Genomic DNA, 12,656 nt, shown 5'->3' with positions numbered 1-12,656 from the left:
TGCCACCAAGGGTCACTTCAGATATGAGTGCAAAACACTGAAGAGGGATGAGAAGAATAATTGTATACATGAAGACATGGTACAGAGGAATGGAAACACAGGCAGAGATACTACCGCACTAGTCGATGATCTAGTGGGAATTGTGTCAAATTGTGGTGTGTGCTGTCTTAGTATCTTAGACCAGGATACAGAGTGGGTGATAGATATAGGAGCATCCTATCACATCACACCACACAGGGAATTCTTCACTACCTACAACTGTGGTGAATATGGTGAAGTAAAGATGGATAACAGTGGAGTCTCGAAGATTATAGGCATTGGTGATGTTCATATAGAAACCAATGTCGGCTACACCTTGACACTCAAGGATGTAAGACATGTCCCTGACATTCGGCTAAGCCTAATTTCGGCTGGGAAGTTAGATGACAATGGCTTTGTAAACTCGTTTGGTAACGGGGTATGGAAACTAAGCAAAAGTTCCATTGTAGCAGCAAGAGGGAAGAAAACTTGCCCTCTTTACAAAACACATGCTAGTTTGTGTAAAATAGAAGTGAATGCGGCAGAAGAAGAAACTTCCTCCGAACTGTGGCACAAGAGACTGTGTCATATGGGTGAAAAGGGGATGGAAGTTCTTGCTAAGCAAAAGGCCTTGCCAGACATCAAATGTACACATTTAAATTGATGTACTCACTGTTTGGTAGGAAAGCAACACAGGGTGTCTTTCCAAAGATTCCCTTCTCACAGAAAGGACAATGTCCACACAGACTTATGCGGTCCTATAAAAGTGAAGTCCCATGGGGGAGCTTTATACTTCGTGATCTTCATTGATGATGCGTCAAGAAAGGTATGGGAATATAGTCTGAAGACCAAAGATGAAGTATTTGGCCTGTTTGAGAAATTCCACAGCATGGTAGAAAGAGAGACAAGAAAGTTGTTGAAGTGTATTCACTCAGATAATGGGGGTGAGTACATTGGGTCGTTTGAAGAGTATTGCCAGAGTAATGAGATTCGTCATGAGAAGGCCGTTCTCAAGACACCGCAACAGAATGGAATAGCAAAGAGAATGAACCCTACCATTGTAGAGAGGATGAGATGCATGCTATCTCACTCTAAGCTACCTAGAAGCTACTGGGTAGAAGCAATGCATACAGCCGTGCATGTGATCAACCTATCGCCGTCGAAGCCTCTGAATAGTTACTATCCAGAGAGAGTATGGTTAGGCAAAGATATTGATTATGGATATTTGATGGTATTTGGGTGCAGGGCATTTGTGCATATTTATTCTGAAGGATGAGAGATCAAAGCTTGATGACAAAGCAAAGCAGTGCATTTTTCTGGGTTATGGAGATGAAAAGTTTGGTTACAAACTCTAAGATCCGAATAACAAGAAGGTAATCCGAAGTCGAGATGTTGTGTTTTGGAAGACCAAACCATAACAGACTTTGAGGAGGGTGAGAAGCTACAGGCTTTCACCAATGATCTTGTTGATTCAGAATAAGAAGTTCCTACTGTGGAACATGCAGAAGGCATTGAGAATGCAGAGAACCATGAGTTTGAAGCTCATGATGAGAATCCTATTGCTCATGATGGGATAGAACCTATTGGTATAGAAGATGCAGATGAAGTGCATGAACCACCACCAGAGCAAGCAGAAGTGCATCATCTTGAGGCACCAGCAGATGAGACAAGGAGGTCAGACAGAGAGAGACTAGCTTCAACCAGGTATCCACCACATATGTACGTTCTACTATCGGATGGTGGAGAACCGATGTACTATCAAGAGGCTCTTGAAAGTACAGACAAAGAGAAGTGGTTGAAGGTCATGCATGACGAGATGAATTCTTTGCATAAGAATCACACTTATGAGTTAGTTGAGAAACCGGAAGGACGAAAAATTCTCAAAAATAAGTGGATCTATAAGATCAAGCATGAGGAGAACAATCCACACTCAAGGCACAAAGCTCGCCTTGTTGTGAAGGGATTCGGTCAAAGAAAAGGGATTGACTTTGATGAGATTTTCTCTCCTGTAATGAAAATGACTTCTATCCAGGTGGTATTAGGTATGATTGCAAGTATGAACTTAGAGATTGAGAAGCTAGATGTTAAGACAACTTTTCTTCATGGAGTCCTTGAAGAAGATGTCTACATAGACCAGCAAGAGGGGTTTGAGGTCAAAGGTAAGGAGCACCTAGTATGCAAGCTGATAAAGAGCTTGTATGGATTGAAGCAAGCACCGAGACAGTGGTACATAAAGTTTGATTCCTTTATGGCGAAGCAAGTATACAAGAAGTCTGCTTTCGATCATTGTGTGTTTGTTCAGAAATTTCCAGATAGAGATTTCATTGTGCTCTTGTTATATGTGGATAATATGTTGATAGTTGGCCCAAACATCAACAAAATATCTAAACTGAAGAAAGACTTGAGTAAGTCCTTTAAGATGAAGGATTTGGGTCAAGCAAAGCAAATACTTGGGATGCGGGTCACTCGTGACAGAAAGAGTGGGAAGTTGTGGCTTTCTCAAGAAAGCTACATTGAGAAGGTGTTGAAGAGATTCAACATGGATCAAGCGAAGCCAGTCAGTTGTTTGCTTGGTGGCCAGTTCCGCATGACCAAATAGATGTGTCCAAAGAGTGAGCATGAGCAAAGTTAGATGAGAAAGATTCTTTATGCATCCGCAGTGGGCAGCTTAATGTACGCAATGGTGTATACAAGACCAGATATTGCTTTCGTTGTTAGTGTTGTAAGCCGATTTCTGTCAAATCCGGGGAAGGAGCATTGGGAAGGTATTAAGTGGATATTGAGATATCTCAAGGGCACTTCCAAATCGTGTTTGTGTTTTGGTGGAAGTAAGCCCTTACTTGAAGGCTACACTGATGCAGACATGGCAGGTGATGTTGACTCGATGAAGTCTACCTCCGGTTATCTGGTTACTTTTGCTGGGGGAGCAATTTTTTAGCAATCTAAGTTGCAAAGGTGTGTTGCCCTCTCCACTACAGAAGCCTAGTATATTGCAGCCACTGAGTGTTGCAAAGAGATGCTATGGATGAAGAAGTTCTTCGACGAACTAGGGCTAAATCAGAAATAGTTTGTAGTTCTATGTGACAGTTAGAGCGCCATCCATTTGAGCAAGAATCCGAGTTTCCATTCTAGATTCAAGCACATACATGTGCGTTATCATTGGATTAGAGAAGTACTCGAAGACAAGCATTTGTGTATCAAAAAGATCCATACCGACAAGAACGGGTCGGATATGATAACCAAAGTCTTACCAAAATATAAGTTTGATATTTGCTGTGCTACCGCCGGAATGGTAGTAGACTCTTCCTGTTGATTTGGAAATTGTATGGAGGTATCCCCCCTCACTGTTTGGGAGGGGGAGATTGTTGGAGTTATCCCTCACATGAGGAGAAAAGGAGTTCAGCCTGCATGGAGAAGCTCCCGAGAAGGCCAAGACGCTACCGACTTGGCTTTGCCTGCCAAGGCGCCAGCCCATGCCTTAATCGACCTCCAGTACTTCAAGGGCGATGCGCGCTCGACTTGGCCTTGCCCAAGGGGCACCCCGCGCCCATGCCTATTTTTGATAGAATTCTATTTTTTGTGAATCGCGAGTTTGCAGTACAAGTTGGGGTTTTTTTTTGGAAAAACCTAACGAAGTCAGAAGAGACACGAAAATACACAAGAACAGAGAGAGAAACCCAATCTTGAAAGCAATCAAGATTGAGAAATAACCTTTACAGAGAGACAAGTCTGTAAAGAGAAAAGATTGATCTAGTAAGGTGAGAGACTGCAAGGAGTGATTGTAATCTTCCATCCCACTTTATAAAAAGATTAGTTTTTGTGGAAGTAGGCACCATTGGCCGAACCATGGTATATCTTTGTGTTGTGGTATGCTTTTACTGTTTTACATTATTATCTGTTGTTAATAGTTGTTTAGCGAGTTGGGCATATTAGTTTGGTTATAAGGAATATTTAAATTGTTGTGTGGTTGTTATTGTTTAAATACAAGTTATCTGTGTAATGGGGAATCGATTGGTATTGGTATAAACCCCAACACGTATTATCAAGCTATGATATGAAAAAAGAAGATGATCATTATCTAAAAAATAGCAATGGGCAATGGGTGACAATGTAACGATATCTGTAACTAATATTACCCCCTAGATGAGCCAATTACCAACCCCACCCCCAACTATGTGGGAAATTAGGGTCTCCCCCAAATACAAAAAAAACACACACACACACACGGTCAATCCAATTTGACTTTTGTTTTGTGTGTATTTGGGGAATGGTGGGGGGACTTAATGTCTGATCTAGTAGGAGAGAGAGAGAGGAGGGTAATACTAGTTAACTCTATTAATAATAATTAAAGAATATAACATCGAGAATACATGCCAGGTTAAACCTAAGACTACAGACAACCTAATCATATCTATAATAGTTCTTCAACCTAATCAAATCTATAATAGGTATTGTGAGTACACTCTATATTGTGAGGAAATTCTATACTGGTGATGAATAAGGTTCTGCTTGTTCTCCAAATTATTTCTCACCAGTTGTTAAAACCTTATATGGCATAAGATCGGAAATATTAAATTAGTAATTGATACTAAACTTACCGACCACTATCCTCTTAACTCTTTACTCTTGTTCTTATTTTCTTGTTCTTGTTGTTTCTTTCAGATAAGTTGACAAGAAAGATTTAATTTAATTAATTGAAGGACCATATGTGATGAAAGCATCAGATAACAACACATACCTACTCTCATAGTTTACCCAAATTGAAAACGTTTAAACTAAACTTAAATTGGTTATGAGCACACGGGAAGACCCTAGGATGCTGATTATATTTACGGGTATACCTTAATCAAAGACCAAAAAATAATCTTATGGGCTGCTATATTTTCTAATAAAAAAGGTTATGGTCTTTGTCATTCATTTTCGAATATACTTTTTAAGTCATCTACGAAGGGAAACTGTTTTTTGCCACAGTGCTGATTTAGAAAGTTTAATCATGTTTAATTAACTACTTTACCAAACATTTGGCAGGACTTGATGAGTTTATCATCAGTCTTATGGCAGCTCATAGAATGATTCATTTTGTTGTGGACAATATTCATGGAATTCTTTTTCTTAAAATGCAATCTTAATTACGTCGAATCAGGGAAATAGCACTTGCAACTACTGTAAATTGCTAAAATAAAATTGGAGGCAATGTGAAAAATAATTTGCAAGAAGGAAAAAAATTGTGTAAACTAAACCACTGCTCGAGAGTATTCTGGATAACCTTTGGGAAAAGCTCTAGAATTGTAACAATCAAGCTTCAGCCTCCACTATCGGCTAGCAGGCAACACAAATTGCGGTAAAGACACTTCACTCGCTAAGTAGCATATATTCAGAGCACAAAGTGCTTTGCCTGCTAACATTCCTCATAACTCATAACATATCGAAGAATTTTGATTTGATGACCACTACTATCAGGCATTCAGGCTCCGCGATAATCTTCAAAATTCAAACATCACCAGTGACATTTAACACAATTCACATCGATCAATAGCCTGATCGATCAATTATTAGATGGTAGCAATTGATGTACATAATCTTGTCTTATGGTTAATTTGATTTGGGATCATGGGATGTATACAATAATTCGATATGTATATACCCAAGCTAGATTTGTTTGCCATCTATGTAGCTAGTCTTCTTTACATGCATGTGGACAATATGCGTATGCAATCTATAAGTTGGGAATCCCACAAGAAGCAGCCCTGGCGTGCATTGTTTCCCTGTTACGTCCGTCCCGTCCAGTTGTTGTCTCAAACTTTCTATGACTAATATATTTCATAGAGATGCAAAATCATTGGATTTTAATATAATTAAGATAAGACTAGTTACGAGGAGAGTAGTATGGTTGTAAGTGAAGGCGGCCATGAAAACTTGTCATTTTCTTTCAAAATCTAACTTCCATGAAATCAACTTTCAATATGGCTGTAAAGATTCTAAAACAACTGGCTTCTCTGGACCAATTCCCCTATAAGTATAACGCAACTTTTAAAAGACTTTCCCATGTTTGTTAACGTGTCTTTTCTCTGTCTCAATACTCTTTTCTTTCTCTTCTATCTTGTTTAGTTGCTTTTGTAATCATTTTAAGTCCTACCATTTTGGTTTCTATACTGGATTTTTTCCTATCTTGTTTAGTTCATTTTGGTTTGTTCATTTTTTAGGACAACTCCATTTTAAGCTTGTTCATCATTTACTTCCCTTCTTCATTGTTTAATTGGGTTTAATTAAATTATAAGCAACACCATACTCTCTCTATCGTCTCGTATATACGGTATACCTATGGGGCTATTGGTGGCCGGAATTCATTTGGTTTGTGTGCTAGTCTTGAATCTGTTTTTCCTTCATCCTCACTTATGTTCAGCTCAGCTTAGACAGAATTACTATAAGGATGTATGCCCAAATGTCGAAAGCATCGTTACAGGAGCTGTTACTCAGAAGTTTCAGCAGACATTTGTTACTGTTCCTGGGACGCTTCGTCTATTTTTTCATGATTGCTTCGTTGAGGTGAGAAGATTTGGTGCATATGAAATTTTGCTTCAAGTATTTAATATTTTAAAAATGGTAAACTACTTTGAATATGATATTTTAGATTTTGCTTCACGAAAAAGTAAGTTACGTACGCCTGCTTCAACTGGGTTCCTAAATGACCACAAATTTGATCAATTACAGGGCTGTGACGCATCAGTTATCGTTGCCTCAACTGCCAATAACCAAGCAGAGAAAGACAATCCAGACAACTTATCGTTAGCCGGAGATGGATTTGATACAGTGATCAAGGCCAAAGCAGCAGTAGATGCAGTCCCAAGTTGCAAAAACAAAGTCTCTTGTGCTGATATACTTGCTATGGCCACTAGAGATGTTATACGTTTGGTAATTGGTTTACTAGTTTCTATGCTTTTCATAGTTTTTAGACTTGGGGATAGATGTGCAGATGTACTAACTGTTGTTAATTTCGTATGTGATTAATGCAGTCTGGTGGACCGTCTTATGCAGTTGAGTTAGGGAGATTGGATGGCTTGAGTTCAACATCTTCAAGCGTTACTGGGAAATTACCCCAGCCAACTTTTAACTTAAATCAGCTCAATGCCTTGTTCACTGCAAATGGCCTCACTCAGCTTGACATGATTGCTCTCTCAGGTATATATTTGAACGTCGACTAATTGATTTTGAGAAAATGTTGCTTATTCCAAATTTCAATCGAGTGTCAATGCCATCACCTTATCTTCATACAAGAAGTCACAATTAGCCATCTGAGTGTTACAACAATTTTTTTTTTTGACTGCCAAGCCTGTTTTAAATGAGATCAGTAACTCTTTGATGGTGCCAGGAATTGGAGTCCCAAACCTATGGTAATATCACCCAAAAGGTTTTACCGACAGCACCTGCTCTATTACAACAATTTAATCTTCTCGACATAATGTCAACTCATATCCGTAAACTATTCTTGGGGACATCTAAGCAAATCTTCTCTTATGATTGAATACTTGGATAGTAAACTATCCGTCGTTTATCACCTGTTTTGGTGTAGAATTGTGACCTCATCACAAGCCACAACATGGCAACAACACAGTGTACATGCCTAGCATTATTGAGAGTTTGAGATATATCATCAGATCCAGCATTTTTACTAATCATTATATTTTCTACATGACCAGTGTAAACAATAAGTAAATGATCCAGCATTTTTGAGATTAACTGTTCTCATCTTGCCTGCTATATCAAATATGCTGGTTATTATCTTGGGTTTAACGCGAGTATATTTTTCTTTGCAGGGGCCCATACATTGGGCTTTTCTCATTGTAAAAAGTTCTCAAATCGCATCTACAATTTTAGTCCTTCCAATCCAGTGGATCCTACGATTAACAAAACTTACGTACCCCAGCTACAGGCGATGTGCCCAAGGAATGTCGATCCTACGATAGCCGTGAACTTAGATCCCTTCACTCCCAGGACCTTTGATAATATGTACTACAAAAATCTCCAACAAGGCTTCGGCCTCTTGACTTCAGACCAAGTTCTACATACAGACACTAGGTCCAAGCCCACAGTTGATACTTGGGCCGGCAACTCTGCAGCCTTCCAACAAGCATTTGTCACTGCAATTACCAAGTTAGGGCGCGTCGGGGTCAAGACTGGATCACAGGGAAACATTCGAAGAGACTGTGGAGTTTTTAACTAGCACAAATTAAATTACGCTAACCTTTGTTGGTTATCGGTGAGGAGAGATACAAGAATATATCGAAATAAACATGTATTATTGCTTCAATGAATGATATAAAGAACATCATTAGTTCATCACGTACTCACTAGCCATGCTGCCGGACCTATGGTCGGGTCTGCTATTTTTAAATTTATTATGCCTCGGCCTATTAATTTTTAGGCTAAAGTATTTTGGTTGATGTACTTAATGCAAAAACGCATTTGTGCATTGAATAAGTGCGAGGCGGCACGGGCAAAAGATATGTAAGAGTATAAGCTATGTAACCAAGCTAGTTTTAATTTTAATAAAATAGGGGTAAGGGACCTCTCAAAAACTCTGTTTGCCTTTCAAAACAAAAAATAAAAATAAAATAATAATAATAATAATAATAATAAGTAAGCGAGGCTTAAGATTTTCAAGTTGTGAGTGGACAGAAGTCCTTCTTTAGCTTCTATAGCTTCCGAGGAAACTTCATGTAAAGCTAACGCGAAACTCTCCATTGCTTTCTTACTTTTCTCTTCTTCATTTCTAGATGATTCCAACTCATTCAGGAGCTTGCTGAACACTTAAAGCTGCAAGTATTTCATTGTTCAAAGCTTGCACCATCTCCACTTTGACAATCTCAAGCTCAGTAGTCAGTGATTCAACCATTCTTGATTTCTCCAATGCCTCTTGGTTGGCAGTATCAAAATTCCCCATCTAGTCTTCGAGATCCCTTATCTGTCTCTCTACTGATATCTCTAAGGATTCCACCTTTGCTTTAAGAGATGCAACTTCAGCCTGTGTCCTGCAATAAGCCACTCTGTCCTTTTAACTGCTCTATCAAAGTAGTCAAAGACTGATGCAAATCTCTCTAACTAATTAGCTTCATGAGCGTGACTCTCAAACTATTTTTCCTTCATCTCCCATCAACCAACTTAAATGCATATGACTCGGCTTTCTTAGCATTAATTACCTCAACTATAAGTTGTTTCTCAAGTTCTTGTTTTAGTTGTTCGATTGAAGTTTATGCCTCAGCTATTTATCTTTCTGTCGCTTTAGCTTTCTCAAGTTCTTCTTTTAGTTTTTCAATCAAAGTTTCCACTTCAGCAATCTTCATTTCGGCAGCTTTTGCTTCCTCTAGTTGTTGCTTTAGTTGGATTATCATAGCTTCTGCTTCCGTCATCTTTGTCTCGGCAGCATTGGCTTTCTCAACTTCTTGTTTTAGTTGTTGAATCAAAGCTTCTGCTTCCGTGGTCCTTGTTTCAGCTGCTTTAGCTTTCTCAATCAAGTTCTTCTTTCAGGAATTTCACCTCGGTGTTCAGCTCTTTTGTGCTCTCATTGGACTTTAACTTAACATTGGAATCAAGTAAGGCCTTCACACGACATAACTCTGCAAACAGGAATTCCACTTTCTCGGTATGAATTTCTACAATCTTGATCGCATCATCAGCATGGCTCAATGCTTGATTCTTTGCATCACTCAACATGTCCATCTCATGTTTCACTCGTTTGAGCTCCTCGGTAGTAGAAAGTTATAGGGCTGAGACATCAGCAGCATGTTGGAGTCGGACAACATTGATCTCTTTCTACCATTCCTCTTCAATTCCCTCTTTTGTGTTGCCTCTACTCCTGCCAATTCCAATTCATCAGCCCGGAATTTCTCAATCTCAGTAGTCTCCTCCGCTCACTTTTGAGAAACTAAAGCTTCCCCAATCTTTTCAGTAGCCTCCTCAGCCAATTTCTTCGTGGCCTTCAACTCCTCAAGAGCTAGAGCCTTCTCTTTTTCCACAGATGCTAACCGATCTTTTGAGTTCTCAAGTTCCTCCTGAACCTGACTCAGCTGTGCTTGCAGATATGATCCTTAATTAAATGAAAGTTGTTTCGTGCTATATCTTGATTTTGTAAGTCACCCATTCAAGCAATAAATAACCATAACTCAACATATATATCCTATATCGGCTTAAAGATAAATAAATAAACTTAATGGAAGCTAAGTCGCACATAATCTTGATATTTAAACCTAAAAATTGAAAAACAATATAGTATAAAGATAAAAACTAACAATGGTTTTAGATCCAGCATTGTCGTCCCACAAATTGAGAGTGAATTCGCAGAGATTAGATTGATGTTTCCCACAACCATGTAGTTCATCTGGAAAGAGTCACCAATATAGTCTTTTTGTTTTCTGTCAAAAAAAAAATAATAACCATCTATCAAAATTGCTAAATTGAACTATATTTTGCCACTTGAAACAAAGAAAATAAAAGAAGTTTACCACAAATTAAAAGGAAATGAAAAAAAGAAGATCAAAATCACCGTACATACCTACAATGCTTTCATTTCAACTTTTTGCCCATTTTGACAAATACCCACCAACCAATTCCTTGCAATAGTATAAATTTTTAATAGAAAAAAAAATAAGTAGAACTACTAATTGATAATTGTAATCACTTAGGTTCTCTCCAACATACAAAGAGAAAACATGTTCACAAAGAAATAATATTTTTTGGGATGACCTGTTTTACAAAGATTACAATCACGTACGTTCTCTCCAACATACAACGTTGGAGAGGATGCAAAACACAAAAGGGTTGCAATCAACTAATTGATAAACAAATTGCTATAAGAAGGGAGAAAGATTAGTCCGCCTAGAAGCCGAATAATCGGCCACCATTTTTTGAACTGTGTCTTAGGCCTAGGCAAGTCATCTAGGCATTGCCTAGCACCTAGCCTAGCCACCGCCTAGGTCATTTTTGAGAATACTACATTATACCACAAATTAAATCACTAATTTGAGTTGGTTTTCAGCAACAATACACTCATGCACGTTCAACAACCCATTGAGAATTTTGTCTTTCGAAAAAGGAATAGATAAAGGAAAGTGAAGCCATCACCCCCAGTTAAAAATACTCCTCATTATTGGAATCTTTCGATCACAAATTACTTCATATATGACAAACAATTTCAATGGAAGTATGACGTACAATGACTAAAAAACTTCTAAACTGAAGTCGGGATGGCATTTGCCCAAACTAAAAAACTTCTTTTTGAAGGGGCATCTGGGGAGCATCCTAGTAGCTTGCAGCCAATTCAAGGAGGCCACTCACAAGGTAATAGAGGGAGGCAAGGTTAGGACTTAGGAGTTGGCGTGAAGACTCCATGAAGACTACTTATAGGGTGCTTCACACTAGAGTTGGCTCATGCCTCACTTGGTCTGGGGTCTGGGTTGGCTGTTCCTGATGGGCTTGGTAGTGTAAAGATGAAGAATTATAACCATTCTGCGACTGCTAGTCCCTTGTACAGAGCTTTTGGGGTCAAGTCAAAGTATGGGTTGAAGTCAGAGGTTGAGGATTTTGTTTGGAGTTGCTATGATCACTTTGTGAATAAGGGAGGTCTTGTACAGTTTTTACCTTTCGTTTGTGCAAGGTTAGGGTGTCACACTAAGTTGTTGAGTTTGGAAAAGGCATGGCGGAAGATTAGATAGGGGAAACCTCTTGGGACAACAGTAATGATGTTGGATGCTCTGGAGTAGTGTTTTAGGTATCCTCTTGACAATGTTTTGTCAACCATTACTTCCAGGGCACGCTTCAGCAGAGAGACTGGTTTCAGGAATACTCTAGTGAGGGCGTCCTCTTACTGGGTACACTTTTGGCAAGTACGTTGCTGTTTTTTTCCTTTTGCGTTGCCGAATTATGCCTTCAGGTTTAGCATTTTCATAAAGAGTGGAATCACATTCAAAGGAGGAAGGCAAAGTTTTTCTTAAGCATTTCAAATTTCTAGAACTATCCAAAGTTAGCGGACTTTTTGCAAGAAGCAACTCTTTCCTTTGTTGTAGAGACATATGACGAAGGGTTGGGTGCTTTTTTTGTTTTTTGGTTTAACTAGTATTACCCCCCCCCCAGATGAGCCAATTAGGATTTCCCCCCTATTAGATGGGAAATTAGGGTCTCCCCCCTAAACACACGGTCAACTTGGTTTGACTGTTAACTTTCAAGTCAAACAATTGAAAATTACACAAATTCCCTCATTGTTTTCAAAAAGAAAATGTTCAATTTTAATTAGGTGGGGGCATTTATGTCATTTTCAGTTATTTGACTTGAAAGTTAACGGTCAAACCAAGTTGACCGTGTGTTTAGGTGGGAGAGGGGGTGTTACCCAGTTCACCCCCTTGTTTTTTTATTTAATAATTATTAAAATAACCCATAGCCCTTGAGGTGGAATTGAAATACGGGCATAGAATTGGAAATAAAGGACGTAGTTTTATTTTATTTTTTTTCCAACACACATGAAAAGACAATTTTGACTTTTATTAAATTAGAGAGGACACCAAATTCAGGGTTATTTTGGTAAGAAGGCAAGTAATTACTTTTAAAGTAAGGACTATTTAAAATTTTTTGCTGACGTGGCTCACTCT

General features: G+C 38.7%; 1 protein-coding gene across 1 annotated transcript; it reads left to right on the top strand.

Moving 5' to 3' along the window:
* The first annotated feature begins 5,767 nt into the window (after window positions 1–5,767).
* On the top strand, window positions 5,768–8,358 carry LOC147491344 (peroxidase 51-like). Its single transcript, XM_086566710.1, has 4 exons — window positions 5,768–6,564; window positions 6,730–6,930; window positions 7,032–7,197; window positions 7,833–8,358. The coding sequence occupies exons 1-4, from the start codon at window positions 6,340–6,342 to the stop codon at window positions 8,237–8,239; spliced, it is 999 nt and encodes a 332-aa protein (XP_086422836.1). The 5' UTR covers window positions 5,768–6,339; the 3' UTR covers window positions 8,240–8,358.
* The last annotated feature ends 4,298 nt before the right edge of the window (window positions 8,359–12,656 follow it).

The sequence above is a fragment of the Coptis chinensis genome, chromosome 6 (genome assembly GCF_015680905.1).
Source record: "Coptis chinensis isolate HL-2020 chromosome 6, ASM1568090v1, whole genome shotgun sequence".
NCBI lineage: Eukaryota > Viridiplantae > Streptophyta > Magnoliopsida > Ranunculales > Ranunculaceae > Coptis > Coptis chinensis.
Note: the sequence above shows the minus strand (reverse complement) of the source record. Positions and strands in the feature narration are given on the sequence as shown.